Consider the following 25,528-nt stretch of genomic DNA (forward strand, 5'->3'; position numbering starts at 1 on the left):
GACTTCCCATTCAGCAGGGAGCTGGATGTGGGGGCTCGATCCCAGGACCACGGGATCATGACCTGAGCTGAAGGCAGATGCTTAGCCCATGGAGCCATCCAGGCGCCCCCAATAACTGGTTTCTGTGTCCTCTGTCATGATTCCAATTATAGACATGTCCCTTTAGCCAAGGTCTGTGAGTTGGCACCTCAGGCTAATGGCTCAGGCTGGTGGTCGCCATTCACGTCTCCATCCTGTCACAGGTATCTTTGGTGGAGAAGCTATGTCCGTCCTATGGGAGGGAGACACCCTGAGTAGGGGGAGAGAGGCAGAGCAGGTCGGGGCTGAAACCTCCCTGCTGTTGACACTCTGCCAAGAGTATGGATTCCTCAAGGTGGCAGGAGGGCCAAAAAAGCTCACAGTCTTGAGAGGCCATTCAAGGAATAGGACATGGGTGTGTGCTTTTGGGTCCCTGTTCCTCAGCCACGAAACTTGGTTCTTTCCTTCTGATAGCTCCGGAATCCTGATTAATGTCCCAGGGAAGCCTGGGGAGGAGGTGGGGAAGAAGGTGAGATGGGTGGCCTTGGTGACATGATATCCCCTTCTCTCCATCTATCTCTCTTCCCCTGGGGCATCCCCACCCTCACATAGGACCCAACTCCGTCCTACCATGCACCTCGGCCTTGGGTTACAGAGCCTTAATGGGCCTCGGAGACCTCCAGTACATCATGGCTTCCACCAGCCAGGTGGGCATGTAGCTCATGGGGATGAAGAGGAGTTTAGCATCCCAGCCCGGCGAGTATCGGGTGTGGGGGTGGCAGGCTGTCAGGGCATGGTCCATGCAGTTTGTCACCAAGTACAGACTGTTACAGCATTTTGACTCCAGCTTTTCAACTGATTCCTTGACTGTCCAAAAGGAACGATATATTCTCACATTCCAATCTTCTTGCTTTGGGATCAACTGAACAGAAAAGTTTCCAAAAGCAGCCCACCTCTCCACCACTCCCAGGTCATCTCCAGGTTGAATCATGGATTTCATCGGAGTGTGTCCCGCCTCCTACCACAGGAACACTCTCCACATTAAGCCCCCTCTGGCTCTATTCCTGGGAATATGTGCTCTGCAGAAACTGAGGTTGCTACAAATCCCAGACATCTAAGTGCCTGCAAACCAGTGGTTCTAAGGCCACCTTGCCAGGAATCCATGCCTGTCTTCTTCCCTCTCTGGCTTCAGATCCCTCCCCAAACCAAGAGAGCATCAGAGGAAACAGCGGTTCCCAGGTCTAACAAGCCTGGATCTTCCCTGAGCTCACCAGGTGACCACCTGGGACCATGGGGATGGAACGAAAAGTCCCCACTGTGTGGGTGCCTCCGAGCCTGGAGGAGGGGCCTGGGTCTGTAGGAGGCGCTAGTCATGGGCCTGGGGCTGCTACACAGAGGTTTGCTTCCCTCTCCCCCGCCCACAGCTCACTCACCAGATGCCGGGAACTTCTCCCCATAGATCTCCTTCACCTCCGGGCTGATCCAATCCCATGCCTCCTGGATGGCCCTAGAAATCTTCTCAGGGCTGGTAACATTAGTGTTGAAGTAACCAGGCTCGATCAGAGCCACCTTCACCCCAAAGTAGGAGAGCTCCCGCCTGCAAGGCAGACAGGCAGAGGGGCAAGGACTTGGGAGGCCTTGGGGACAAACACAACAAACGAACAAACTTGATATCAACCTAACTCGTGCTTGGGGTGGGATCAACCCAAAAGCTTGGGAAGGTTTCGAGAGCAGCGGCCAAGGGGAGAAGATAATGACATGGCATAGTCTGTGTATAAGGTACGTGTGTTTCCCAGGATGGTCCGCGCAATGCTGAGCTCACACCCGGCCTAGGCAGCCGCGGGCACCGCTCCCATGCCATCTCCTCCTATTCCCCTCACATCCAATGAATCTGCAGACCCTGCCCCTTTTACCTCCTGTCCACCCTCCGAACCCTCCCTCCCTCTTCTGCCTTCTGTTCTCTGAGGAACACCTCGGCCTGTATCTCAGCTCCCTCACACCCAGAGCCAGCTTCTGCCTTGTGGCCAGTGGGTTCTCCACAGGCTGATTTGACAAAGCTCCCCTGGGTAAATCCCTTCCATGGGGCCCTCCTGCCAAGAACATGAAGGTTTGCCGCCTGTCGGACGCTCCCCCCACCCCCCACCGTCTCCATGGCCCACCCATGCCCACCTGCCCAGCATGCTCCCTGTCCAGCCGGGCCTTGTCCGGTAGCCTGGAGGACCCTGCAACATAGGCAGTCAGCCATGACTCACGTTGGCTTGGGCTTGGGCTCAAATTCTTTCTTCACGCAGGAGGCCTTCCAACTCAACTTTGCCAGGTTGCCAAGTTCATTTCTTCACTGCTCAGCTCAGGCCCTTCTCCAGGACCCTCCCCTCATTCTGCTAGCCACCGCCACTGCCACCGCCATGGCTAACTGGCCTGGTCACAACCATCATGAGAGATGCTTACAACATTTGTGTCTCTCTTGTCCCTTTCTCGGCTATCAGACTTTTTTTTTTTTAAGATTTTATGTATTTATTCGAAAGAGAGAGCACGAGCAGTGGGGAGCAGCAGGCAGAGGGAGAAGCAGACTCCTCATTGAGCAGGGAGCCCGATGTGGGACTCGATCCCAGGACCCTTGAGAACAGGACCTGAGTTGAAAGCAGATGCTTAGCCGACTGAGCCACCCAGGCACCCCTCAGCTGTCAGACCTTTTAGGTCAGACACGTGTTATATACTCACAGAAGTGCCTAGAAGTAACCATTGAATGGAGTCCAATGCTGGACCCCCACGTGAAGGGCCCCCTGATGCTGAATATTATAGGAATATTATAGGAATTATGGATATGAGCTCTGTAGCCAAATGATCTCAGGTCCAATACTGCCTGAGACACTTCCCTACTGTAGGCCCTCCCCCAGGGCAGCAATGGGTGAAACCAGTTCTATAGGCCTGGAGCCCATTCCAACACCCAGAACTTAGGATGGAGCTTCCCAATGAATGTCTGGCACAAAGCAACAAAGAGGCATCTGAAATGAAGATCCTCTGAGGCTGTGAGGAAATGAACCCCCTGGAAAAAATCTCCCCCAAAAGCACAGAAGCAGGAAGACTGAGGGATGGCCTCTGTCCCAGTTCAATACCTGAGAGAGTCTGAGAAGGCCTCGACACCATACTTGGAGATGCAGTAGCCCCCACCGAAAAGGGAGAGGCGGCCCATGACGCTGGAGACGTTGACCACACGGCCCCTCGCCTTCCTCACCAGGGACAGCAGGCTCAGGGTCACCTCCAACAACCCCAACAGGTTCACATCAAGTATCTTCATGAAGTCATACTTGGTCAGCCACTCATTGGGTGCCGTGGGCACAGAGATGCCAGCATTATTCACCAGGCCCCAGAGTCCTGGGCACAGGGGAGGGAGAGAGCAACACTGTGTGCCTGAGGGAGACACAGCTGTGGTCCCAAGTCATCTTCCAGTTCACTTTTTGCAGAACCAACAACAGTGCTACATGGTATAAAGGAAAAGAGTCAGGAGAGGACCTAGGGGCGAGCCGGCTCCGGGGGGCCCTGCAGGGTCTGCACGCCCACTGAGCTACCAGATTCTCAATGAGCTAGAAGGAATGCACCTTCTCATCTTGCTGCTCCTAGGTGCCTGGCATGCAGGAGGCAATAGACCCATTTTTGTGAAGGGCGTGCCCAGAGTTCCAGATAATACCATAGTGTTCACAACTCTCATAGGAAAGAGACAGCAAGAGGTAGACAGGAATGGCTATGTGACAAAAATGAGGGGAAGAAAAACTGGAGAAGGAAAAGGAAATAGAAAATTTAAAAATAAAGGAAAGGGGGGCGCCTGGGTGGCACAGTAGTTAAGCGTCTGCCTTCGGCTCAGGGCGTGATCCCGGCATTATGGGATCGAGCCCCACATCAGGCTCTTCCTCTATGAGCCTGCTTCTTCCTCTCCCACTCCCCCTGCTTGTGTTCCCTCTCTCGCTGGCTGTCTCTGTCTCTGTCAAATAAATAAATAAAATCTTTAAAAATAAATAAATAAATAAATAAAAATAAAGGAAAGGAAGAAAAAACATGAAAACTGAGTGCCCACACTCTGTGGGAAAGACAGAAATGAAATTCCAGCATTCGGGTAATCTCGAGAACAGGCCTGCCCTGGACACCACGGACAGGCTCTGCAACCACAAGCTCCAACTCCAAGACAGCATCTGCTCGGGCACCCAAGTCCGGCCTTCGTGCTGGGGAATCCCAAAGCTCACCCTGCAGTGAGCACCCGGGGCAGGCTTTGGGAGGAGGGGACGAGGCCTCATGCCACACACTAGTGCAGACTGCACCCTTAGCCCCAAGAAGTGTCACCTTCTCCTTCACCCTCCCAAAAGGTCACTCTTGCCCCCTCCTTCTAGGTCCCCAGCCCACTCAGCTTTCAGGAAAGCTCTCCAGAAGAGATGAAAAGAAAAGACACAACAAGGGATTTGAAATAGACCTCAAGTCAGCGGTTCCAGGTCCTCAGAGACAAGGGGCTGGTGGTGGGCAGAGGTGGGGGGAGGGAGAGGGGGGAGACAGGGTTTGACCCTGGGAATCCTGGAAAGGGAAGAAGGCCCCCTGCAATACTCATCCCTCCACTGCTCAGAAACCTTCCCTGCCCTTAAAGAAATGCATGCATGCTCTCTGATCCAAGAATTGCATTTCACGTAACGTTACTGAGAATGGAAACAAAGCTTTATTACAGAAATCTTCACTGAAATGTTATTTATGCCAGCAAAAGTGGAAAACAAACGTGAGCAGACAATGATAGAGGAGGGCTTAAACGAATGTTGGTCTCTCAGCATGCTTGGATATACAGACATTGAATACTATGCTTTGGAAAAGATTTGATGATGAAAATGCCGATCAAAGGATACATAATAATGTAGAGAGTGACTGACTCTGGAAACTGGGCTTTGAGAAATGTCCTTTTATCTTTATCCTCTTCTATGTTTTCTACAACGAGTATATTTTACACTTTCAATCACAAAAAAAAAAAAAAGACGTCAGTGATGTCCTCTTTCCTGAAAAGGGCAGGCAGCATAATGGAGTAGAAAGAACAGGACCCCTTACCTGTATTTGACGAAAAGCCCCTTCAGCTCCCCGAGCCTCAGTGTCCTCAGAAGTCAAGGTGGGGCTGATCTTAAAGCCCTACAGAAGGCCGGGTGTGAAGGCCCATCAAGAAACTGTGCACCTGCTGAGGTCAGGAGCCTGGGTCCAGCCCGGCCCAGCCCCGTGCTGCCCCATCACAAGCCTCAGGGGCCTAAGACCTCCTCCAGACTATTGGCCCTAAACTCGGGCTGGGCTCGTCTAACCCTGAGCTCAGATCCAGGCACTCCAGGCCTATGCTCAGGAAACTCCAGAGCTTGAGGCTGTGAAAATCAAACATCTTGGGAATCTTCCCAGTTTCACGGAAGAGGGGTCTCCCTTGCACAGAGAGAAGAAACAAAGAGATGCAAACAGGAATCTGGGCCTTACCTCTGTCCCCCACACGCTCCTTCACCCACTGGGTGGCCGCAGAGATGCTCTCTGTCTTGGTGACATCCAGGATCACCGTCTCCAGCCTGTCTGACGTCTGGTCTCTCAGCTGCTGGGCCCCCTTCTCCGTCAGACACGCAGCCAGCACCCTCAAGCCTCGCAGGTCCAGCTGCCTGGCCAGCAGGTGCCCGAAGCCCGAGTCACAGCCCGTGATGAAGACGTACTTGTCCCGGAGGTGGCTCACCACCTGCTTCTCCCGGTACCAGCGCAGAAGGTACCAGAGGCCCACGAGGGCGGCCACGTACAGCCACATGGCTTTGCAGGGAACACACAGGCTGAAATGAAACGAGTGTAGCCAGCGCTCAGGCAGGATGACTTAAGAGCACACAGATGTGAGCAGCTGGCCAGCCTCTAGGCTGTCTTTCGTAAAGGCCTCACGTTTTTCCTGGTAGCCATCTTTAGTGAGTATTACAGATTCTGGCGCTAACTTGCATGCTCTTTGGTACACTTACGCCCTTTCTACTAGATGCCATTAGATTTCACAAAGAATCCTTTGACGTGGAGATAATTTTCCCAGTCACCTTCTCCTGGTCCTCTCACTCTTCCCATTTCCCTCTGCCCTCCCTCACACACACACACACACACACACACACACACACACACACACACACACACTGGAGTCCACTACGTCCTAGATTTCATGGTTCAGAACTATCTTCTTCGTTCTTGTTCCAGGCTGGAACCCTGGTCTCCCTGACTTGCTGGGGATTCTAATAAAGATGACAGGTGCGCTGGGAATCAAGATGCACGTGGTTTCAAAACCCGGCTCTGCTACCCACCTGGGGCTGCCGGCTCACACTCTGGGCCAGGGATTCCTCATCAGGCTCAGGGTACAGAGCTCACTCCTCAGAAATCTAAGTCACTGTCGGCCTCTCTAGGAGTTAGAAGGAGACGGGAAGAGTAGAAGGTCCCCTCCCGCTGTAGTTCTCTGAGGCAGACAGATGCTCCGGAGGGAGACGGATGGGGAATCTGACCTCAGACGCAAAGAAAAGGGAGAAGGGAATGGGGAGAGAGCACTCCCAGTCGCTGGGAGGGAGAGAGAGCACTCCCAGTTGCTGGGAGGAGGGAAAGGAAGCACTTCGGCAAAGTGGGGCTCACGCGGTGGAGATGCCCTGTCCCCAGCCCGGGGTGCCTGCTTGCACTGCCCTCTGCCCCTCCCACAGCCAGAATCCACAGCAGACACAGACTCTGAAGGCAGAAAACACCGGTTTGCACGGGGGGCCCAGGGGTGGGGGGTCCTAAACCTCACCGCAGTGGGCAGGGCCATAAGCCCCAGTAACTGCAAAGGTGTTTGTTCGGTGTGTATGTGGGAGATGGTGGGGAGGGGCAGGAGCTGCCCCCACAGCCCACTAAAGAAAGGACTGTGCATGGAGGGGCTTCAGAGTGAGGCAGAGGACAGCACTCACACAAAAGGAGAGTGGACAGAGCTGGGGCTGGGCAAGAACAGAAGCCAGCTTGATCGCTCTGGGTGTCTCCCTCACTGCCCACATTTATCTAGCTCCGAGTGAGAAGTAGGAGAGGCCCAGGGAGGGGCAGAGAGCCCCCCAGGAACCAGAGCCTCAGTCGCCCCTGGCTCTACCCCAGCTGGTGAAAAAGACAGAGGGGCACAGGGTTAAGCCTTCAGTTGAAACCGTCCTATGTAGGGATTAAGCCTTCAGTTGAAACTGTCCTGTGTAGGGAGCCAACCGACCAATCTTGAAAGCGTTGTCTCTTAAGGTGGGAGGCGGTGGCAGCATGGCCAGGCCTGCAGAAATGAGCCTGTCCCTACTTCCTGGGGGTCACGACCAGGACCCTCCTACACAGGATTCCCAAAGGGCAGGGGAGGAACGGAGCAAGGAGGAAGGAGGGAGAGGTGCCTGGGTGGCTCAGTTGGTTAAGCGGCTGCCTTCGGCTGGGGTCATGGTTCCAGGGTCCTGGGATCGAGCCCCACATCGAGCCCCACATCAAGCCCCGCATTGAGCTCCCTGCTCAGTGGGGAGCCTGCTTCTCCCTCTCCCTGCTGTTCTGCCTATTTGTGCACTCTCTCTCTCTCTAAAATAAGTAAATAAATAAACAAAATCTAAAAAAAAAAAAAAAAAAAAAGGAAGGAAGAAGCCCTGGAAACTCTCAGGGGCCCAAGGCATCATGCACATTCTAACTGGACACCAAACCCCACTAAGGGGTAAGACCATGTTTCTTTAGTTGCAAGGAACTGGAGGGTTTCTTCCTCAGTGACCAGAGTCCTTTACCATCAATTTTCAAGGGGCCATGCTGCAGAGACATCACCCAGCCCTCACGGAGTGCTGCTTCACCCCTGTAAATCCTCAAAGCAGTGTGCCAGCTGGCCGGGACGCCGGGGACCCCGGGGACGCCCGGAGCCCTCCCAGTGCATTTCAGGTGGGAACAATCACAGAAGTTGAGAGAGGGCAGTCCGACAAAGCGAGGCTGGGGCGCCACTCACTCACCTGGGAGCTAGGCGGGCCAGAACGAGAAACCCTGCAGAGGCCCCCGGGGGATGGACACTCGTGGCTGCGAATCTCTGCACTGAGATCCTGCACAGGCCGTCCGGACAGTGAGATCCCCACAGGGGCCCCGCGGAGGACGAGGCGACTCTGCGCGGCCCCGGGACAGCACCTGTAGCCAAGTGCGCGCTGGGGCGGAGGCGCGCGCCCCCTGGTGTTGCCCTGCTGGAGGGTCAGCCGGACCGCCTTCCACAGAGCCCCCCCGGGGGGAGGTGCTGGAGATCAGGAAGTGGGGGGATTCTGAGGGTGCATCAGAAGCCAGGAGACGGATAGGAGCTTGCAGAGCGGGGAAGAGCTGAGGCATGCCGGGAGGCAGGCTGCTGGATGGTGCCAGTTTCCCTGGGGGCCGTCCGGTCTTCAGGCTCTCCAAGCCTCCTCTTCCTTGCGCTAACCTTGCACTCCTCCACATACACTCTCTTGGGAAATCATAGGGAGGAAACGGTTGCCCTTCATCTTGTGGAAGCAAAGACCATTCACCTCCCCTTTCTCAACCCTTCCCCAGGTCGTCCCATGAAAGGGACTCTGCCCTCACTCTAGAAGTTTCCTAGAATTCCAAAGGCTGAGTCACCTCCACGGAAGCATATGCCGTACCCCACTTTTTTTTATCCTAGCCTCATCCGTGAGAGGTACTTCAAGGGCAATCATTTTTAACATTTTGGACATCATGGACCCTTTTGAGAATCTAAGAAGACTCTAAGCCCCATAAAAATGGCTTAACATACATGATTTTGACTATACTTTTCAGGGAGTTCACAGACCACCTAAAGCCATTAGGTGCCAGGAATCCAGGTCAAGAATCCCTGTAATAAGGGTTTACTGAAATACTAGCAGTGGAACTTAGGCAAGTTGGTTAACCTCCCTGTGGCTCACGATAGGATGGAAGCCTCATCTATGGTAGTAGTCACCTCATTCAGTTGTCGTGGGGACTAAATGAGGCACCTGCCAATGTCACGCTCCTCGCAATCATTCTTGGTACATGGGAAGTATTCAATAAATGTTAACTGTTACTATTCCTGCATCTCTTTTGTGGTTAATTCATAGTGGCATTGGGCATGTTCTTGACCTTTTATGCAAGAAACACAACACCAGACAACTAAGTAAAAGAGGAAGCTGGTGTTGATCCAATTCAGAGAAGAATGGCTCATAGTGATGGGACTAAGGAGAGATATCTCAAGGTAATTCCACAAGAAGGGATCTCTTCTTCCTCACTCTCAGAAAGTGGGAAAGGGACATGCCTCCGCCAAGCACTGTACATATCTCATCTCTTGCATCCCATACAATAACCCTTATCCTCACTTCCCATATAGAGAAACTAGACTCAGGAAGGTGAAGGGGTTGTGCAAAGTTACATGGCTACCAAGTGGGAGAACAAGGTGTCAAAGCCAGGTCTGGTCCCCAGACTAGTGTTATTTCCACTGTGTCTAAGCAGGAAAGACCTGAGCAGAACAAAGGACAGGGTCTCTGGACCACCTCTTTCTTTGGGGAGCCTTGGGGAGCTCCTTATCTGGTGCTGTTGGGCAGACGAGCCTGCCTCCCTGGTGTGGGGAAGCTGCGGGAGGAGGGCAGAATGACTTCTGCTGCTGGGCTTGGCTTCTACATGCGGTGACCTCCTGGAAGCTAGGCTGGTGATGGAAGGACAATCGTTGCCAAGCTCCTCAGCCTGGACTGCTCCACAATCCATCTGCCCTCAACACATGAAGTCGGATCCTCGGCCACAGAAGCCAGCCACATGGGGGGATTCCTGGGCTGGCCTGCCCAGCCCCTTCCTCCAGGGTCCAGGCACAAGCCCTTGGCCCCCACCTGACCCTGGGAAGCTGCCTGCTTTTATCTGTGTCTCCAATAACTCCTCCCTGGTACCTTCCTTCCTTTCTGATTGTTGATTACAATGTCTTGTCTACATTTTTTGGAAAAAAAAAAAGGTGGGGGGGGGTAGGACGGAGAAAGAGCAAATTTCCAGGAATTGTTTTGCTGCTGCTGTTCCTGTTACTTGGAGCAAAGCTATTTGCCACCCCCCTCCTGCTCAGGTTGGCAAGAAGCCTGGGTCCTGCCCCCTCTGTCTTTCCCTTCCTTCCAATCTCTGTCTTTCCAGCTGCTCACCTCCTCCCTCCAAAGAAAAACAGCCACATAAAAACTGCAGAGCTGTCACTTTCTTCTTCCTGAGGGAGCAGATTTCCCTCTGTGCCTCTGCCAGAAGGCACCAGCAGCATTTCCTCCTGCTGCAAATACACGTTCGGTGATGTGGGGGAAGGGGGCCTGGGAGCAGGTGAAGGTGAGGATGCAGGGGTTGATGTCTCCATGTGGGAGGGAAGAGGTCCAGGGGTGAAAGATTCTGAGACCCAGGAGACCTGAGCCACTAAAATGCAGTCTTGAAAGGAATGAAAATGGCCATGAGTCCAAATGTGTAGAGAGAACAGAGGCCAGAACGAGGGTCTTCCTGGGCGGTTGGTCCAGTAGAGCCTCCATCCGCATGGGTCAAAAGTACAGGGGAGGAGGGGAGAATTCTCAGAAGGCTCCCTAGTGAAAAACGATATCCATAGGATAGAAATTGAGATCCTAAAGAGAGAGAGAAAGTAGAACTGTCTGGAAAAAATCAAAATAAATCACATTTTACATCGTCATAGCTCATCACGACAGATTTCTTGATCTGGGGCGGTCTGGTATGTGAGTAGAAGTGTGACATAATAAGAAACATATCTGCCCCCAATTCCTGAGCTCCTAAATCCCTTAGAAAATGTCCTAGATAGCTTCAGGATGGGGACTGGTTCCTAGAAAGACCAAGCCTTGATTAGAAGCTTGGAACTTCCAACCTCACCTCCCATCCTCTGGGGAGAGGTCAGAGACTAGAGATCAAATTAACAATAGATCATGCCCAGGTGTTGAAGGAGCCATAAAAATTCTTAAACTATGAGGTTCAGAGAGCTTCTGGGTTGGTGAACATACCTACATGCCAGGAGGGCAGTGTTCCCCAACTCCACGGGGCAAAGCTCAGGACCCTTCCCAACCTCACACTATATAACTCTTTATCTGGCTGTTCGTTTGTATCTTTTATAACAAACCAGTGAACAAAGTGAATGTTCTCCTGAGTTTTGTGAACCACTCCAACAAATTATTGAAACTGAGGTGGGGAGATTGTGGGAACTTTGTAACCGTGTTGGACAGAAGTGTGGGTACCTTGGGGACCATTATTTGTGACTGGCACATCTAAAGTGAGAACAGTCCTGTGGGACTGAGCCCTTAAACCTAACTTCAGGTTGGTGTCAGAAATGATAAATTTTAGGACACCCACCCGGTGTCCAGGGGGTTGGAAAATTGGTTAGTGTGGGGGAAGAACCCCTACGTGCTTGGTGTCAGAAGTGTCAGCAGAGAACCGGTTTTTCTATAGGAGGCTTGAAGAAAACCGCAAAATTAAAAATACCCCCTCTCATGGAGATGATTGGCGGTGATGGTAGCACAACAATGTGAGCATACTTATTTTATTATTTATTTAAGTAATCTCTCTGCCCAGCTTGGGGCTCACATTCATCACACCCCAAGATCAAAAGTTGCACGCTCTACCAACTGAGCCAGCCAGGAGTCACTTAATGCGACTGAACTGTATAATTAAAAATAGCTAAAATGGGGGCTCCTGGGTGGCTCAGTCAGTTAAGCATCTGCCTTCAGCTCAGGTCATGATCCCAGGGACCTGGGATCGAGTCCCACATCAGGCTCCCTGCTCGCTGGGGAATCTGCTCCTCCCTCTCCCTCTGCCCCTACTCCCTGCTCGTGCTTTCTCTCTCTCAGATAAATAAATAAAATCTTTAAAAAAATAGTTAAAATGGTAAATTTGATGTTATGTTTATTTCACCACAATAAAAAATTAATTAGCAAACTTAAAAAGAAATCCCCTCTGTGAATGGATAAAGGAAATGTGGCGTGGCCATGCAGTGGAATATTACTCAGCCATAAAGAGTAACGAAGTACGTGACCGTGGGGCTGAAACTCACAAACACAGTGCTAAGTTAAAAAGAAAACAGACACACAGGTCACATATTGTATGATTCCATTTATATTAAATATCCGTAATAGGTAAATCCACAGAGACAGAAAGCAGAATGGCTGTTGCCGGGGAGGGGGGAAGAGGGAAATAGGGACTACTTGATGGGTGTGGAGTTTTCTTTTGGGGTGATGAAAATGTGAGAACCCGGACAGCGGTGGTGGTTACACACAACATGAATGGACTAAATGTCACTGACCTGTACAGTTTAAACTGGTCGATACTGGTATGGGAACCTCACCTCGATTAAACATGCATACGTAGTCCCCTCTGGCCAACACACCCTCGGCCCTACGGCCCCCAGAACGTGGGCCCGGCTCTAGGGGGCTCTGCCATCAGCACTGTGTGGCCTGCATGAGACAGGCAACCTCTCTGGGCTTAATAGAGGATAAGCAAGCCCATCCTATGTCCCCACAGGAGATATCACAGGGTACCTCAGGGATCAAATGATTAACGGAGGCCACAGTGCTCTGAGAAGCCGGAAGCTCTGCTGACACAAGACGACACCAGTCTCCGGGCTCTGAGCCTTAGTCTCTGGCTTGGAGGCAGAGAGAAGCTTGGTGTCTGGCTGTCTCTGGACCACCCTTGGCCACACTTCATAAGAAGTATGAAGCAGTAGGCGAAAGAGCCTGCTCTCCCCCTCCGCAACCGGGAAACTCCCTGAAGGTCCACGCAGCTCCCTTTCCACTACCCCCCCCCATTCATCTTCCCTCTCTCTCCGGAGTCTCCCCTCAGAGCCAAAATGCAGGGTGGGCGCGAGCTGGTGGGGAAGGACAGCATGACTGAAAGTCTGGCTGATCTCCCGGTGTATTTTAGCCCGCCCACCGCCGGCCCGTTCTGCTTTAGTAGGAAGCAACAGACAGGGGAGAGTGGGATTCCAAGCCCACTAAGAGTGGAAAACACATACACAGGTAAAGCATTTTCCACAGGCCCGGCCCTGCGCTCAGCACTTCACCTCGTGGGCTCGCTTAGTTCTTACAACACCCCTATTACTAGATAGTGCTGTCCCATTTTGGAGAGGAGAGAACCGAGGTGTGAAGAGGTAAATTCACACAGCTCGTGAGTCAGGAGTCGGGATCGTCATGCTTGCAGCCTGACTCCTCCCTGCCACTGGCACACTGGGTCATCTGCTGTGACTTCCCCTCTATCTGGATTGGGGGAAGGCAGGAAAAACCCTGACCCTCTCACACAGAGCCTCAGCCAGTGATACTGCTTCCCGGATGAGAAGGACAGCCCTGGAGCCCACAGCGAAGCCAGCCCCAAGGCCACCATCCCTCCAGTCTCCTCGCAGCTCCGCAACAGCCCAGACCCACCGGTCCTCCAGGACCAGAAGTGCTCCAGACACAAACGCAGGTGGGTATCCTCCCTCTCGGGGAAAAAAGGGAATCGGGGCTTGAAGACAAACTGGCTTTCGTGCATGATCCACAGATGTCCCCGGGGGATAAATTAGAGGGGTGTGTGTGTGTGTGTGTGTCCCACGTCCATAGCCCAAAGGGGAGACATAGTTAGACTTCCTAAGGAAGGCCCACGTGAAAGGGCCAAAGGGTGAGGTGCCGGGAGAGAAGTGGAGGTTGGAGCCAGCCTGTGGCCAGAGCTACGGGGGGACCCCCAGGCTGGGAAGGAATCTGGCTGGGCACAAACAGCTGTGGTCTCTCGTGCCACGGAGTCCTAACAAAATGTCTCTGCTCGAAGGTTGAGCCGTGTACTAGTTCTCCACAGCATGAATGTTGAAACTCTCTCTTGCCTCTTCCGCCCCGGAATCCTTCCCCATAGCCTCCTGGTCCCTGTGGCCCGCTAACTTGAGACGTAAGGCTGCTCTCAAGGTCTCCGTTCTCTTCCAACCCTCTCCCTTGTGCCCACTAGGTGCTCGCCGGTCCTAATGTCGGTCAATGACGGCGTGGGGCCCGTCCCCACGGAAGGCTTCACCACAGCACCCGCCAGCGACTTGGGAGAGATCCACAACTGGAACGAGCTGCTCTACTTCTTCAACCACACCTTGCCCGAGTGCCACCTGGAGCTCAGAGAGGACACCAAGCAGGTGATCCTCTTTGTCCTCTACCTGGCCATCTTCGTGGCGGGGCTGGTGGAGAACCTCCTGGTGATATGCGTCACCTGGCGCCGCGGGGCCCGGGCAGGGCTGCCGGACGTCTACGTCCTCAACATGGCCGTGGCGGACCTGGGCATCGTGCTGTCGCTGCCCGTGTGGATGCTGGAGGTCACGCTGGACTACACCTGGCTCTGGGGCAGCTTCTCCTGCCGCCTCACTCACTACTTCTACTTCACCAGCATGTACAGCAGCATCTTCTTCCTCGTGTGCCTCAGCATCGACCGCTACGTCACCCTCAGCGACACGTCGCCCTCCTGGCGGCGCCACCAGCACCGACTGCGGCGGGCCGTGTGTGCGGGCGTCTGGGTGCTCTCGGCCATCATCCCGCTGCCCGAGGTGGTGCACATCCAGCTGGTGGAGAGCTCCGAGCCCATGTGCCTCTTCATGGCGCCCTTTGAGACCTACAGCGCGTGGGCCCTGGCAGTGGCCCTGTCCACCACCGTGCTGGGCTTCTTGCTGCCCTTTCCGCTCCTGGTGGTCTTCAACGTGCTGACGGCCTGCCGCCTCCGGCGGGAGGGGTGGCCCGAGGGCCGGCGCCACTGCCTTCTGGTGTGCGCCTATGTCGTCATCTTCGCCGTCTGCTGGCTGCCCTACCACGTGACCCTGCTCCTGCTCACGCTGCACGGGACCCACGTGTCCCTCCACTGCTACCTGGTCCACCTGCTCTACTTCTTCTATGACGTCATCGACTGCTTCGCCATGCTGCACTGCGTCGTCAACCCCATCCTTTACAACTTCCTCAGCCCGAGATTCCGCCGCCAGCTGCTGAGCGCTGTGGTCCATTACCTTCCCAAGGCGCGGGCCGGGGCGGACGGACGCGCTTCCTCCTTCTCCTCCTCCTCCACGCAGCACTCCATCGTCATCACCAAGGAGGGCGCCCTGCCCGCCGCAGCGGGGCCCCAGGACCACCCGAGCCTGAACTTTTAGGCGCCAACTACCTCACCCATCTCCGCCCCTCCGTGTCCCCCAGGAGGCTGAGGTGGATCACACGCTCCATCAGGAAGGTCGAAGCTGCGGGTGTAGGTGAGAGATTTGGGGGCAGCGGGGGAAAGGGTCAAAATGCTCATGGTCAATTTTGAGTAGGTCTTAAAAAGCTGAGAAGGGAGCAGGAGAGGGGGCGGGGAGGAGTAGAGAACAGGTCTTCAGTGTCGGACTGTTTGTCTCGGTCCTCAGGACTAAAGAAGACACGCGGGGAAAATGGTGAAATAAATAACGGAGACAGCCATGACTCTGGCTCTTTCCAAAATCTGTAATGCCAGCTGGGGTAGGCTGAAGAGATGCGCGGCAAAAACCTGACACACTCATGTCAACAATCACCCTGGCCGGAGAGGGTGTGCTCCACAGGGACCTCACACAGCTTTCCTTTTGTGCTCGTGAGCTCGCGGATCCCGCCACACACACACACACTGTGCAGGCTGTGAGAACAAGAGGTCAGAGGCCAAGGCACCAGGGGGCCTCAGCAGGACGTTTCCTAGCATCCTCAGTGATTTGATAGATGGAGGGGGTGAAGCAGAGGTCGGGTCCCCACCCCCAGCCCCACCCCACCCCCACCATCCAGGAAGTGGCTCCATTTCCTTGCTGATACTCTCCCCTTCAACCGTCCTGCTTCCCTCCCCACGAAGCAGAGGGGCCATCCCAGTCCAATCTCCTCAGAGCCCACCTGCTCCCGCCTTCAGATGTGGGACATTCCCAGACTTCTAGGAAGAGATGCTATCAGAAATCCACCCCCACCCCTCCCTTTCTCTCTAGATCATGGGAAAATATCAAGGGGCACCCATTCTGAGAGCAGACCTCGGCACAGGCAGTGGCAGGCACTCACAGAGGCTCTGTTCCTCAGCCCTTGTCCCCTGTGCAGGGGATGGGGATGTAGAAATGTTCCGATTCCATCACGGGGCAGAGCTCTGGTATTCTTGAGTCAGTCCTCACCCTTAAACTTCATTCTCCTGGCTAGGTCTTTTCATTAATTTTCCTGTCCAGCAACTTCTATTCACGCTTGTCCTATAAATAGGAAAAGAAATGGGAACCTAGGACCGTGCCCATGAAGAGAAAGCTTGAGAACAGGTCCCCGCCTGTGCAGAATGAAGGGCTTGTGAACATCATCACTGAGAGCCTCTGTCCTGCTCAAGTGCTCAGTATTTCTGGAATGTTTAACTTGGAATACCCATTCACTGACCTGGAGCGCAGTGCCCTGTTCTTAGACATCTGAAACTGTATTCATCAGACGCATTAAACACGTGTTCCGATGGTGTATGTACCCGTCTGTCAGGAACACAGAGGGAAATGCCCCTACAATCCTGCTCGCCAGACCCAAATCTGAAAGGGTCTTAAGCGACAGACAGCTGCTCCATGGCACAGAGCTGAAGGCTTTTTCAACCAGGACAGTCCGGGTTGTGACTTGGGCTTGCAGTTAAGGGCTTAACCTAACTATACAGAAAATGCGTTAAAAAGACTTTCCTCCTTTGTGCCCATTTAAAAACCAAGCCAAAATCTGATGCCCTTATCACTGCCTCCGCTGACTTAGGCTCCAGAAGTTTCTGAAAGGGAACCCAATGTCACATGTGTCACATCCCGGGTTACCGCAAGACCCGGCCCCCAGCGGCTCACTCTTCTCACGGATTTCTCTGGCAACCAGTTATCACTCTGGGCGGCACGAATACCTCCTTAGGGCCTTGGAAGGACAGCGACCTGGGTGTGCTGACTGCCACAAGGCTGCTGCGCTGAGCACTCACTGGGCACTGACGGGCACCACGCCTGGCCAGGGTGCTGGGACCAGATGGCCCACATCGCGCCACTACTTCTGGTGTCTACCTCCTTTTCTGTGCAGGTACCTTTGTTAGCGACCCCACGAGACCGTGCCAAACCTCCACCCCCTCCCTGAATCTGCCTCTCTCCGCTCTGACATAGCCATTGGTAAATCAGATGGCACTGGCGGGACAATCTGAGGCCAAACCTCTAGCCAACTAGACATGAGCAGAGTCCACTACTCTCTGGGCCAACAGATCCCCTCAGGGAGCTTTCCCCTGGAAAGTTTGGGTTATTGACTTAATTTGCCACTAAAAACAGGTCAACAGGTTAACCCTGGGGAATTCCAGCTACAGGAAAGGAAACTGTGGGGGCGCCTGGGTGGCTCAGTTGGTTAAGCATCTGCCTTCGGCGCAGGTTATGATCCCAGGGGTCCTGGGATGGAGCCCCGTGTCAGACTCCCTGCTCAGCGGGGAGCCTGCTTCTCTCTCTCCCTCTGCCTCTCCCCCTGCTTATGCTCTCTCTCAAATAAATAAATAAAATCTTGTTTAAAAAAAAGCATAGGAAACTGTGCTAGCTGAAAGAGTCCTGGCATCAGGGGCACCTGGGTGGCTCGGTTGGCTAAGGGTCTGCCCTCGGCTCAGGTCACGATCTCAGGGTCCTGGGATCGAGCCCCGCGTTGGGCTCTGGGGTCCGGACTCCCTGTTCAGCAGGGTGTCTGCTTCTCTCTCTGCCCCTCCCCTCCACTCGTGCTCTCTCTCTCNAAAAAAAAAAACCCAAAAAAAAAAAAAAAAAAAAAAGAATCGTGGAATCTGCTGAGGAGAATGCTGCTACTACCGGGTGTTGGGCCCCAAACTCCTGAACTCAAGGGACAGCGTAACCCCAGTCAACAGGAAAAGAATCCCCGTTTCAAATTTCCTTTTTTTATTCTAAATAAAAACCACACTTTGTGCCGAACAATGGAATATAAAAGAATCAGATGTACAACGATTTTAGACATCTACTATTTGGGAAAAGAAGTTTACAAAATATACAAAACTTTACAGCAATAGATAGTAAACACTTAAATATTAGGAGGTCAGTACTTATTAATTTAATGGAAGGAAGTTAGACGTCAACAACTGTCCTCGGTTTCATAAGAGACTTTCGCTAGCGGAGGTGGGAGGGGAGGGTGGACTGGACAGGGGAAGGGTGTTCAAGAAACATCGAAATCAAAACAGTTTCGTTTTCATTCTGATGTTAAGGTTGACGGTGAGCGATCACAATGAAATGAACGCTGTGTGCCCCGCGCTTCCCGACTCACTCAGGGCAGAACTGAGGCAAAAGGACGTGTGGGGTCCTCCACATGGGCACAGGCTTCTCCACACCGCCCACTCCCACGCTAACAAAATCAGTGTCCACCTAGAAAAGGATTTAAATTCACTTCCATGGTTGAGTAGTCTCAGGAATAGGGCACAGCAAGAGGCCAGAAGACGAAGAAGACGCATCAGTAGCAAAACCTGACTCAGGAGAAGGGGTTTAGGCCCAAAGGTTTGTCCTGGAGACAGAGGGGTGCTGATGGATCAGAAGGGAAGAAAGTCAAAAAGAACTTTTACCCATTTCCTGGCTCTTAGGGGTCACCTGAGCCTAACCCCCACCTTCTTTCTTTCCACTTAGCCATGACTCCCTGGGGTCTGAAAATGTAGGACCAAATACTCTACTACAGCAGAGCTTCCCAGCGAGCACTGCGGCATCAGTGAGCCAGCAATGGTCACAGGAGAAGCGGGAGACGGATCCCCTCCTGTGGCCGGAAGCAGCCTCTGCTGTTTATTCCAATGTGCCACACAAGTATCACCTTTTTCCCTTAAGAAACAGGTTGGGAATAGCCTCGTGCTTGGTTTATGGTCTACAGTCGCCATCTTGAAATTGTTCGCTTTTAAACAAAGGGCTCTGCAATTTCCTTGCTGGTCCTGAGTACAGAACAAGGAAGAGGAGGAAAGACATTCAGGGGTCAGACAGAACCTCAGAAAAATACAGCAGACTGCTAAACTGGGCTCCAAGGGAGAGCGGGCAACAAAACAGAAGGCTGAAAAAAATTTTATGAAACTCAAAAGGAAATGAATACCTTCGACCAGGAATCCCAGAGTGCCCTTTGCCACAACACAGAGTTTCAAGTAAAACAGTTCAGACAAGGGTGCGCTGGACGCAGAGGCAGCAAACGTGACTCTAAACAGAGGGAGGGGTCAGGTGTGAATACGGGGACAAGCAGAGGAACAGGGTTTGGTCAGCGAGCCTCATGAGCTCCTGACCCTGCTACATGTCTGACTGCGACCACGTGGGCCACCGCGATCAACCACGTGGCCTCAGGAGGAGCGGGAGGGTGCGGTTTTTTGTTTAGTGTTTCAGGGGCAAAGGTTCAAGGATTTGCTTTTTGGTTTACTGGCAAAAAGGGAAAACTTCACAGTTTCAGGTTAAGTATACAGACTACCCAGCATCCATGATGCCCTCCGTTAAGGAAAAGGGTTTCTCCAGCACACTGATCCATGCTCGGCCACCTGGCTGGGTTCCAGTAAGTACCGCCTTTCTCAGATCTGACCATTCAAAACCCAGACCTCATCGACAGTCTGGGAGGGGTCACTCAGCCTTGAAAAGCTTAGCAGATACTGGACCATGGTCTTTCGCACATTCTCCTTCTTAAATTTCCAGCGGTCAGTGTGGGAAAGAAAGGGAGAGGCCAGTTGGGGATGAAAAGTTTCAGCACTGCTTTCCTGACAAGAATGACCTGAGGGAACATATAAGAAGTTGGGTTTAGATGGCGAAAAGCGGCTACTCGTACAAATCCCTTCATGTAACAGTCACCCCACCAGAGAGCCATGCACCCCAACTGGGAGGCTTATCACTTTAGGGCTAGGGAGAGAGGCAGCAAGTCCAACAGGGATGGGGCTTTGGCTTGCCTGTATATCTTAATATAGCTTTCCAAGTTTAGGAAGGATGAGAAAATGTGCAAAAAGGTCCTTCATTTAACTTGTTCCCCTCAACCCAGTCCCCAGTCTACTCAAGCACAGGCAGGAAAGGCCTAGGAATTTAGTAAGCCCCAATTTTCTAGAACTCACATCCAATACCTAAAGGATTCCCTGGGCTTATTCCACAAGAGACTCTCCAGAGAGAAAGAAAAGGTTGCTTGTTTAAAGGCTTGACACGTTCCCCTCTAGTCCTAGCTCCCCGTTTCCCAAACCTCTGGCCAGGACTGTCCCTTGGAATATGGCTACTTGCTGGGGGAGAAACTCATTTTCCTAAAGTCACTTATCCAAAAGAGATGCTGGGTACTATGTATATAAAAGCAAAAATAAATAAATATCAATGTCCAAAAAGGCTCTGTGAGTTAATTAAAACCACTCGCTTGTGAAACAGCCCGGGGGTGCTGCTGAATCCCACCGGGGGCAGTGTCAGGGCCTAGGCCAGGGACTCCCAGAGCTCACCTGAGCAGGGTGAGGTAGTATGAGTTACTGAGGTGCTACTTTGTGAATATGCAAGATCCAAGGGCCCTCTCCCTCAAGCCTTCTTTGGGCAAGAACCCCTCAAAGCCGCTAAGAAGGGAGCCAACCAGCCCCAAAGAGTGGGCGGACTCCATCCCAGCCACCTCCGGCGGACCTGCACCAGCTGCCGTCCAATGGCGCCCCCTGGTGGCGATGCAATGACAGATCAGGATAAATTCCAGCAGGTCAAAGGTGAGCTGCCAAAGCTCCTGGCCAGTTAGCACAAAGTAAACAACAGGTTACCCGACTGGGACAGACAGACCGCACATCCCGCTACACACCACCAGTTACTCGGGTCCCTTCGATCCTGAAGGGCTCACAGTCCACCACTCTGCCACCCCATGGGGTCTTCTCATCTACGCCACAGGTCAAACACACTTCTAGGTGGGAGACTGGATGTAAATTAAGGCAAGGCTGCTGCTGTCAGAGACATCCCCACCTCTCCACCAGGAAACTCAAGGTCGATGGAGGTAGCTGGATGACAGATGACTATATCAAAGTGGCTCCCTGTCCTCTTTGCCCCACAGGGAAGGCCTAACTAACCACCTGGGCTACCACTCCATAAAATCATATTTCTTTGGAATTGAGGAGAAAAGAGAAGCCTCCCTTCCTGTCCATCCAGGCTGCCACTTCCGGCGGCACTGCAGGACACCTCTTCTGACTGGCAAGGATTCGTCCCAAAGCTTTCTGACCTAAACAGAAAGCTCTGCCCCCAGTTTGGATCTAGCTGCCAAAAGATTTTACTGTCCCATCAGCAGATCAGAGCGTGGAAACGAGCAGGCACCTCCATCCCATTGCCTTCTCCCTGCTGAGGGCCGGGCCTGGCACCTGAGGTGAGCTGCCCTGTGGACTAGTCTTTTCTGAATGACCACATTCCCAAAATATCTCTCACAGCTGGGTGTCCCAGTTGGAAATCTGGCAATAATCCCCACAGTGAAAACCTCTCTCCACCTCCTCTATTCAGTGAGGCTGTTGGTTGCATTCTTAGCAGCATAAAAACCTATCAGTAAACTAAAACTCGAGAGGCTCGGAAAGGGGATCTAGTCGACACCAACCGCCTGACCAGATCCCGCGACCAGCCTCCAAAGACTCAAAAACACGGCCCTTCGTGGGCAAGAACAGGTAAGGAGGTAAACATGATAGGGCCGTTGCTTCTCAGAAACAGTAACAGCTCATGTGCTCTTTCTTCTTTTTTCTTCTTCAAACACAAGACAGAACAGACTTCCTAGCAAGGCAAAATCGAAACTTCGGCTGGAGAGGGACCAACAGCCATTAGAAAATCAACGTCCTGGCTGCCGCCCGGGAGCCCCCCCCAGCTCTGCTGGGATGCAGTCAGCTGTCCGGGTTCTTGTCCGCCTCTTTGGAATGGATAATGTACATGAAGGTCTGCTCGATGGTGAAGTCAGGCGGGAGGCTGCCCTTGTGCACGCCCACGTGCTTGCTCATGAGGTTGAGCGTGGAGCTGTAGTGGCCGCACACCGTGCAGCGGTACATGAGCGCCCCCGAGTGTGTCTTCAGGTGGCATTTGATGGTCGAGCGGCCTCGGAAGAACTTGTGGCACACCTTACACTGGTACGGCTTCTCGCCCGTGTGGATCCGCCGGTGGTAGTTGAACTCGCTTGTGTGGGCAAACCTCTTGCCACAGACCTTGCAGCTGTACTTGCTGCTCCCGGGCTGGCCCTGCAGCGCCAGCTCCTCGCTCAGGAACTCCTCCGCGGGCAGCTTCCGCTTCTGGAGAGCAGGGTGCTGCAGGCCAAAAGCAGGCCGGGCGTCAAGGCCACTGTTGCATTTGTGCTGGCTGACGTGGTAGCGATAGGCGGCCTCCGACTTGAAGCTCTGGCCGCACAGGTGGCAGCGGAAAAGGGCGTCCTCCAGGCTTTGGTGCACGGCCATGTGCTTCTCTAGAAGGTGCCAGTCTACGAAGCTGTTCGCGCAGACGGAGCAGGAGAAGACCGAGACGCCCAGGTGGGACAGTGTGTGCCACATGAGGCTGCAGAGGTTGAGGTGGCGCTGGTCACACACGCTGCAGACCTGGCCCTTCAGGTTTAGATGGTCGAGGATGTGCCCCCGGACCACATGGAAATCTCTGGCCAGCGCCTTCCCACAGGCAGCGCACTTCAACTCCGCGGAGGCTGCCCCCGAAAACAAACCCAGCTTCCCAGACAGGGGGTCGTTGGGGTGGACAATGATGTTGTTCTCAAATACCCCATCCCGTCGGTGGAGGGTCAGCTGCCACTGGGTAAAGAACTTCGTTTCACACATGTCGCAGGAGAAGAGGAAAATGCCAATGTGGGACAGAACATGGGTCACCCGGGAGTTTCGGTCCTGGAAGTGGGTCTCGCAGACCTTGCAGTTGCCCGTCAGTAGGTCCACGTGGTCCCGAGCATGCTGGCGGATCAGCTGAATGTTGGGCTCTAGAACTTTCTTGCACACCTGGCAGGGCATGGCCTTATTCTCTCGGTTGTCATTCTCTCCAAAAGTCAGCTCGTCCTCACTGTCGTCACTCAACTCAATCACCTCCTCGGCTGTGCCGATCTCCTCGGTGGGGTCTTCAAACTGCAAGTCGTCATCCCCCAGGTCATCCAGCTGGAGCTCATCCATCTGCCCAAAGCCCGGATCTTTGGAGTGGTCGCTATTGCTCAGACAGGAGTTGGTCCCGGTGGTAATGTCAATTGCGTTGTCAGGGCCGAAGAAGCTGTTCTTACCGAAGTCTCCATTGCTCTGAACTTTGTATGGCTGGCAGGAGCTCGTGTTGGTTTGGATGCCCATGCTGACGGTGCCTAGGACCGGCTGAGTCACCATACTAGGAACAGAGGTGAAAGGAGCAGGGGCATCGTGGTCTTCTGTCTTTGGCGGCAGGGGCTGCTGCGGCAGGGGCAGGCTATGGTTCGTGTCACCGGTGACATTTCTCTCTTCCTCTTTACAGCTTCCTCCAGCATCACCAGGTAACACATAGTTCCTATCGGGGCCAAAGTGCTCCCCGCCCCCCCGGAGGTCTCCGAGGGGGTAGGCAGGTTCTGCTGAGCTACAGCTCTGGGTACCAGAGTGGCTCTCCCCGCTGCTGGTCAGGGGCTTGGCCACGGCAGTGCTCTCCAAGTCAGGAAAGGTGGAGTGACAGGCCCGCAGGAGATCCTCCATGCCCAGGCGCTCGGCCACCTCATAGATGACCCCAACATTGATCAGGTCTGTGAAGAGCTCTGATGTGTAGACAAAGCTCAGAATCTTCTCGAAGTTGGCAGGGGTGATGAAGTCCACCACGTAGGTCCTGGCAGCATCCAGCCCCGTATTGAGGAAGAGGTTCTGGAAGTAGCCAGCCGCACAGGCCAGCACGGCTTTGTGGGCCGGGAAGGAGCGGCTCCCCACCACGATGGTGACATCGCACATGGTCTCCGAGAGCCGGCACTTGTTGAGTTCCTTCAGCAGGTTGTTGGGGTGGTTGGTGCTTTGCAGTTTGATCCTCATGCCCATCTTAGCAGCTCCTACGAGGTTGCCCCTCTATCAGCACGGTTCATCTGTGGACAGTAAAAGGAAGAGATGGATGGCCAAGCACATCCCTGCATGCGAGGAGCTCTGCAGAAGAAACTACCGCCAGTCGGAGTGTTTCCAAGCCCCGAGTGGGGAGCAGGAGCCAGCGGACAGGGCGAGCTGCTCCACGGTGCTGGGGGCAAGGACAAATGACGGGACAATGACCTCTCTCCCTGCATATTCCCAAAGGCAGAGTCCTCGCAACAAAACCCAAAAGTATTGAAAAAAAGTCTCATAGCGTCGTCTTTAAGAGTAGGTGAGAGAGGTGGTAGGCCTGGTTAGACAGAAGCCTGTGCCTTAGAGCCAAGCCAGAGGCCACCTCTCGGACACAATCCTTCACTTCATTGCCAGACAGCAGCCTCAAGTTAATCTCCTAATTTCTTCCCCAATACAAGCTTTCCTATCTCACTGAGTACAGTCACGGCTCTTACAATGCCAGGTGCCATACAGGTCCTTCCAACACAACTACCAAAGTTCCACTAGCTGCTGAAGGCGAGATAAGGTTGCTCTACCTTTTATTTTCTTATCAATGCTCTCTCCTTCCAGTCCCTAAATAAACCTCTTGCTCATTCATGAGTTCTGATCTCTCCCTACCCAAGCTACCTGCCTACTCTCGTCTTACCATAACCCAGAGCCGTCCAGATACTGCTCTGTCACCTCCTCTGTGTGCTGTGGATGAAGCTAGAACACTCAGGACCCACAGAAATAAAGCACAGTAGACTACACCGTGGCATTTACTGGTACTTCAATACGCTTTTTTTTTAACCACCCTTTTTGGGTTCTATGCATATGCTGACCAGAACTAAAAACAGTTACTTGACGCCCTAAGAAGGCATCTAATTATATAGGCAAGACTCCTAAAAGCTTGCTGGATCCCACTTTCCCCCCTTTTCGAGTCCTGCATGCCTAAGGAAGACAAGCTAGCTGCATTCTCCTTCAGTCTCACCACTCGCCCCGCGCAACACAGCCCCTTTCTCCACCTCACCGCCTTCTACAAACTCCCAACTTTTTCTGGGGTCCAAGAAGCTTCTGCGCATTGTTGGGATACCAGTGAAGCATCTCCCGGGCCCTGGTGGCCACACATCAGGTCGGGACACTGGGAAGCCTGAGTGCGGGGGTGGGAGGGGGGCAGATCGGGAACTTCCGAGAAGGCACCTCAACAATCCCGTGGTGCCGCAGTCTCCCCTCTGGAGGGTCGAACCCAGGAAGAAGGGCGTGGGATCGGGCTGGGGGGCTCCATCTGGGGGCCACCGAGCACCTAGGGCCCTCCCCAAACTGCGGGGGATTCCCCCCGGGGCGTCTCCGGGGGCGCCGGGCCGGACGGGAGCGAAGGGATGGGCGGCGGTACCGGCCGGGGTGGGCGCGCGGCCGGGGACGATGGGTCCGGCCGAGGGGAGCGGGCAGAAGGGAGCCCAGCAAGAGCGAGAGAAAGGCCGGGACGGGGGTCGGGCCTCGGCCAGGGGCAGCCCTCGGCCCGGCCGCGCTTACCCGGCTCCGCGGGGCCCGAGCACCATCGCCGCCGCCGCCTCACACAAAGGCCCCGGCC

At 53.8% G+C, this 25,528-nt stretch overlaps 3 protein-coding genes across 7 annotated transcripts; 1 reads left to right on the top strand and 2 right to left on the bottom strand.

Annotated features, from left to right (window-relative positions):
• Window positions 1–199: 199 nt before the first annotated feature.
• RDH16 (retinol dehydrogenase 16) lies at window positions 200–8,469 on the bottom strand. 4 transcript variants are annotated; one of them, XM_034644309.1, is made up of 7 exons: window positions 8,004–8,469; window positions 5,500–5,834; window positions 3,135–3,393; window positions 2,188–2,240; window positions 1,452–1,655; window positions 649–885; window positions 200–271 (listed from the first exon to the last, which is right to left on the bottom strand). In XM_034644309.1, the coding sequence occupies exons 2-6, from the start codon at window positions 5,810–5,812 to the stop codon at window positions 668–670; spliced, it is 1,047 nt and encodes a 348-aa protein (XP_034500200.1). In that variant the 5' UTR covers window positions 5,813–5,834; window positions 8,004–8,469; the 3' UTR covers window positions 200–271; window positions 649–667. The 4 variants fall into 4 exon arrangements, with proteins under 4 accessions (XP_034500200.1, XP_034500199.1, XP_019651693.1 ...); XM_034644308.1 differs by lacking the exon at window positions 200–271 and adding an exon at window positions 385–524 and having other exon boundaries at window positions 8,004–8,468; XM_034644310.1 differs by lacking the exon at window positions 200–271 and adding an exon at window positions 398–524 and having other exon boundaries at window positions 656–885.
• A 3,690-nt stretch (window positions 8,470–12,159) lies between these two features.
• Window positions 12,160–15,961, top strand: GPR182 (G protein-coupled receptor 182). 2 transcript variants are annotated; one of them, XR_002142058.2, is made up of 3 exons: window positions 12,160–13,446; window positions 13,957–15,223; window positions 15,374–15,961. XR_002142058.2 is itself a non-coding variant. In XM_019796189.2 (2 exons), the coding sequence occupies exon 2, from the start codon at window positions 13,973–13,975 to the stop codon at window positions 15,125–15,127; it is 1,155 nt and encodes a 384-aa protein (XP_019651748.1). In that variant the 5' UTR covers window positions 12,160–13,446; window positions 13,957–13,972; the 3' UTR covers window positions 15,128–15,961. The 2 variants fall into 2 exon arrangements, 1 of the variants encoding a protein (XP_019651748.1); XM_019796189.2 differs by having other exon boundaries at window positions 13,957–15,961.
• A 1,870-nt stretch (window positions 15,962–17,831) lies between these two features.
• On the bottom strand, window positions 17,832–25,528 carry ZBTB39 (zinc finger and BTB domain containing 39). The gene is made up of 2 exons (XM_034643992.1): window positions 25,471–25,528; window positions 17,832–23,969 (listed from the first exon to the last, which is right to left on the bottom strand). The coding sequence occupies exon 2, from the start codon at window positions 23,923–23,925 to the stop codon at window positions 21,790–21,792; it is 2,136 nt and encodes a 711-aa protein (XP_034499883.1). The 5' UTR covers window positions 23,926–23,969; window positions 25,471–25,528; the 3' UTR covers window positions 17,832–21,789.

This window comes from Ailuropoda melanoleuca, chromosome 15 (genome assembly GCF_002007445.2).
Source record: "Ailuropoda melanoleuca isolate Jingjing chromosome 15, ASM200744v2, whole genome shotgun sequence".
Lineage (NCBI taxonomy): Eukaryota > Metazoa > Chordata > Mammalia > Carnivora > Ursidae > Ailuropoda > Ailuropoda melanoleuca.

Bases quoted from the DNA above. Each gene is read 5' to 3' on its own strand.
- RDH16 (XM_034644309.1), bottom strand. From the start codon at position 5,812: ATGTGGCTGTACGTGGCCGCCCTCGTGGGCCTCTGGTACCTTCTGCGC. The intron at 2,241-3,134 runs GTATTGAACTGG...CCTATGTTGCAG, and splicing joins GCCTTCTCAGACTCTCTCAG to GGTCCTCCAGGCTACCGGAC. The intron at 1,656-2,187 runs GTGGGCATGGGT...TTTGTCCCCAAG, and splicing joins ACAGGGAGCATGCTGGGCAG to GCCTCCCAAGTCCTTGCCCC.
- GPR182 (XM_019796189.2), top strand. From the start codon at position 13,973: ATGTCGGTCAATGACGGCGTGGGGCCCGTCCCCACGGAAGGCTTCACC.
- ZBTB39 (XM_034643992.1), bottom strand. From the start codon at position 23,925: ATGGGCATGAGGATCAAACTGCAAAGCACCAACCACCCCAACAACCTG.